This window comes from Oncorhynchus clarkii, chromosome 6, assembly GCF_045791955.1.
Source record: "Oncorhynchus clarkii lewisi isolate Uvic-CL-2024 chromosome 6, UVic_Ocla_1.0, whole genome shotgun sequence".
NCBI lineage: Eukaryota > Metazoa > Chordata > Actinopteri > Salmoniformes > Salmonidae > Oncorhynchus > Oncorhynchus clarkii.
The window spans coordinates 82,375,756-82,380,618 of record NC_092152.1 but is presented as its reverse complement, the minus strand read 5'-3'; the positions used below and the strand labels follow the sequence as shown (position 1 = coordinate 82,380,618).

The 4,863-nt window shown below is 45.5% G+C and overlaps 1 protein-coding gene across 2 annotated transcripts in view; it reads left to right on the top strand.

Annotated features, from left to right (window-relative positions):
• Window positions 1-3,098: 3,098 nt before the first annotated feature.
• The window catches only part of LOC139411711 (A disintegrin and metalloproteinase with thrombospondin motifs 17-like), a 196,321-nt gene continuing 194,556 nt past the window's right edge, over window positions 3,099-4,863 (top strand). For both annotated transcript variants that reach the window (XM_071158374.1, XM_071158373.1), the window contains exons 1-2: window positions 3,099-3,231; window positions 3,867-4,243. In XM_071158374.1, coding sequence (XP_071014475.1) covers window positions 3,159-3,231; window positions 3,867-4,243 — 450 coding nt within the window. In that variant the 5' untranslated portion in view covers window positions 3,099-3,158. The remainder of the gene's footprint in view (window positions 3,232-3,866; window positions 4,244-4,863) is intronic.

Genomic DNA, 4,863 nt, shown 5'->3' with positions numbered 1-4,863 from the left:
CTGGGTCTGCTATAGTGGGACAGATCTGTTTGACTGGTTGGCACAGATATGGGATCAGTTTACCGAATCCTATCGTTTACCATTATAAGGAAAATGTTTGACGGACTTCAGATCAGTGTTTAGGGCTGGATGCTTGTCCTGGACAGAAAGCAGAGGTCTTTGGAGGTTCCCCTAGCTTTAGAACGTTAGAAATCAAAGCCCTGGAATTGGGATTAATCCATACACAAGCACGCAAACACACACAAGCCGGAGTCTATTGAGACAGACTCACTCTAGAGACTCATTCCAGAGATTTACACGCACACACACACACACACACACACACACACACACACACACACACACACACACACACACACACACACACACACACACACACACACACACACACACACACACACACACACACACACACACACACACACAGAGGCTCCATAGAGGATTAGTCTAGGACCTGTTCCTTCCTTAGAAAGCTTAGCTTCCTTCAGTCCTGATACTCTGGGGCTTGTCTGTCAGGTCTCAACAGAAGAAATGTACTGTCGCCAGACTCACTACACCACAGTCTAACCATGGTTCATGAAACAAAACCAAACTGCAATGACAAAAGATATTCAGTCACTCTCGGAGGAAAATAGTATGGCCTTGTCCTAGATCTTTGCTGCCCTGCCAGATCCTATAGTCTGTCTGTTTGGTGTTACAATGAACGAGTTGGCAAGGCAGTACAAACAGGTAGGAAAACAGACCAGGGTAGGAAAACAGACCAGGGTAGGAAAACAGACCAGGGTAGGAAAACAGAGGTATGAAAAAACAATCTCTGTGTTGATATGGATGTGGATCACAGGAGGTTGGTGACACCTCAATTGGGAAGGACCGGCTCGTGGTAATGGCTGGAGCGGAGTTGGTGGAATGGTATCAAATACATGTCTTCCATGTGCCTGATGCCATTCCATTCGCTCCGTTCCAGGTAATATTATGAGTCGTCCTCCCCCAGCAGACTCCTGTGGTCTGGATGATGTATGGACTATTGATGGAAGAGAGAAAGTTATGAGAAAGGCTACCACTGGAATTAGATTGAACCAGGGCTACCACTGGAATTAGATTGAACCATGGCTACCACTGGAATTAGATTGAACCAGGGCTACCACTGGAATTAGATTGAACCAGGGCTACCACTGGAATTAGATTGAACCAGGGCTACCACTGGAATTAGATTGAACCAGGGCTACCACTGGAATTAGATTGAACCAGGGCTACCACTGGAATTAGATTGAACCAGGGCTACCACTGGAATTAGATTGAACCAGGGCTACCACTGGAATTAGATTGAACCATGGCTACCACTGGAATTAGATTGAACCAGGGCTACCACTGGAATTAGATTGAACCAGGGCTACCACTGGAATTAGATTGAACCAGGGCCACGTCCCAAATGGAACCCTATTGCCACTTATAGTGTACTACTTCGGACCAAAAGTCTGGCACCATATAGGGAAGAGGGTGCCATTTGGGATGTAGCCCTGGTGTAGCACGCACACACACACACACACACACACACACACACACACACACACACACACACACACACACACACACACACACACACACACACACACACACACACACACATGCTTCTTTCACACAATTCAGTTACTTCAGCCCCTTTTCTACTCGAATGAACAGGAACGTGAGTCGGCAGTAGTGCCACCAATCAGCTTTTGTCCGGTCAGTGCTGATCTGTTAAAGTGTCTTCCAATGGGCTGAGTCTATTTGTTTGTGATTGATGCTCTGAAGCACACCCATAACCAATGAAGCAGTAAAGGCAATAAAATGACTGCCAGTGTAGTTGGATAGACAGAATAGTATTTGTGTGTGTGGGGCTGGCTCTGGGCTGGGTTAGGATAGACCGGGTTGGCCTATTGTAAATGACTGCATCCATATCTGGTGGCAGTGTTCGACCGTGGCTGATGCAGAGGCTGTGCTGCCTGCTGGAGCCAGAGGCAAACTGATTGCCTTCTCCACACCCTTTATCTCTGTAGGCTATATCTAGAAAACCGCTTGGTTATTGATGAAAAGAGCAGTGTGCGCACACAGACAAACAAACGGACAGACAGACAGGCAGACAGATGGGCAGAGAGGCACACAGACACACACACAGACAGGCAGACAGACAGACAGACAGACAGACAGACAGACAGACAGGCAGGCAGGCAGGCACACAGACAGGCAGACAGGCAGACCAGCAGACAGACAGGCAGACAGACAGGGAGGCAGACAGGCACACAGAGGCAGGTCCTGGTTGTGGTACATTAGACAATGTAAGCACACTCAGGACGGCTGGGAATTTCATCCTGACTTATCAAACTGGGACACATTGCCAGAGGCCAACCACTGATGTATATCTCCCTCACTAATTGAAACACATTTTCTTCCCATTTGCAATTAGGAGCTGATGAGAGACTTTAACAGTCCATTAGCTAGCCCAGCTAAAGCCCCTCTATGTGATTTGTACTGTGGTATTTCTGCATGCTTTTCTTCTTGTGTATTTCGTTTTATCCAAGAGGTTGAATTGAAGCAACATGTTTCTTGGCCTGTGAACAGACATGTAACCAGCTAGACCTACAGTCATCTCAATCAGTCTAGCAAATGCAGGCTGAACAGGCTACAATTGCACTGCTTGAATTGATTCACAGCTTTCATTTAGTTGCCTATTGATTCCTAACACTTGGACTGAAAATACTGTCGATGGGCTATTACAGGCCCTACACATTTAATGTGGACTTTGTCCCACAAGTTCATAAACAAGCATATATCAAATAACAGTGGGTTATATTGCAACTGCACTGCACAACCCATGAAAATATATATATATAACATTCCCAAATATTTTCTCCTTTACACTAAAACCACGTGTTAAGTTGCAGCCCCCCAATGATTGACGTTGTTTCTGTCCAATCAAACGTTAGAGATGTTTTGGTTAAACTACCCTAACCAATCCGGTGGTCGCAGAGGCAGTGCCGAAGTGCGACAGGCGTGTCTAGCGCTTCAAATTCACTTTGCCTGGAGTTCCGATTAACTTCACTAACTTTGTGGAAGTTCCCTGCAGTCCTGGTTCGCTGTGCAGGCGCGTACACCCTCTGCAGTCACAGCTAGTCTTTATCATGTATGACAGCCATGCTCCGCAGCTTCTCCTGTCTATATTCTTCTTCTGTTTCGGAGTGAAGGCGATGACTGGTAAGTACAATGTAACACCTGCGTTTTAGATACTTTGTAACTTTGAATCTTTGTTTTGCCAGGGAGCCTGTAGTGGTTGTCGGATCTCTCTTTCTCTCTCTCTCTCTCTCTCTCTCTCTCTCTCTCCCTCTCTCTCTCTCTCTCTCTCTCGATCAATTCAATTTAAATGGGCTTTGTTTGCTTGGGGAATCTCTCTCTCTTTTATTTTTCTCTCCCTCTATCTCTCTCTTTTATTTTTCTCTCCCTCTGTCTCTCTCTCTCAAAATGTTCTGTGCTGCTCTGCAAGAGTAACTTTGCTGCAGCTATGTCTGCGTTTTCTCTGCCGTTTTCCAGCGCCCCTTTCACAACGAAGTTACACACAATGCGAGATGAGTTGAATAAGTGACTTGAATAAGTTCGATGACCCCAAATATGCCTTATTTAATGACCAATACATAGTAAAATTCTCCCCATTTGTTGTGAAATAGGCTGCTATGTCATTGAATAACTAGCCTACATCACACCACAGACAGCTCAAGACAACTTGGCAATATGAAAACAATAGCATATTGTTTTCAAACAGACGTTGACACAGAAAGTTACACTGAAAGTTACACTCAATGTTTAATAAGTTATTCCCTTCTCCTTTCCCATAGATCACTCCTGTTATGACACGGACTTAGTGGACATGGTGGTCCCCGTGGAGCTCTCTGGAGAGGAGGCTCACCTGTTGCATGACTCATCCAGGCGCAGCGCGCGTCGGCGCGGCCAGCGCTCTGTCGATTCCCGGGGTGGACTAAACTCTGTGGAGGACACCTTATTTTTCTCTTTACCTGCTTTTGGAAAAGACCTGTACTTACGCCTGAAAAGGGATGCCGCTTTTCTGTCTGAGGGGTTTGTGGTCGAGGAGAGGGGAGGCGAAACAGACCCCCCTAAATGGTCGCACCTGGCCAGAGACCAGCTCTGCTTCTACTCGGGATGGATTGTCAACCACACCGACTCTTTTGCCTCCCTCAACACCTGCAGCGGTCTGGTAAACTACTTCTCCTTCACCTGCTTGTTTTCTGGGAGGTTTTAAGTGTTCAGGAATTCATACTGTAGCACACACACACACACACACACACACAACTGTCACTTCCATTCATAACACTACCCTGAATTACACACACCATAATAACTACCCTGAACTACACACACCATAATAACTACCCTGTACTACACACACCATAATAACTACCCTGAACTACACATACCATAATAACTACCCTGAACTACACACACCATAATAACTACCCTGAACTACACATACCATAATAAATACCCAGTACTACACACACCGTAATAACTACCCTGATCTACACACACCATAATAACTACCCCGATCTACACACACCATAATAACTACCCTGAACTACACATACCATAATAACTACCCTGTACTACACACACCATAATAACTACCCTGATCTACACACACCATAATAACTACCCCGATCTACACACACCATAATAACTACCCTGATCTACACACACCATAATAACTACCCTGTACTACACACACCATAATAACTACCCTGTACTACACACACCATAATAACTACCCTGAACTACACACACCATAATAACTACCCTGTACTACACACACCATAATAA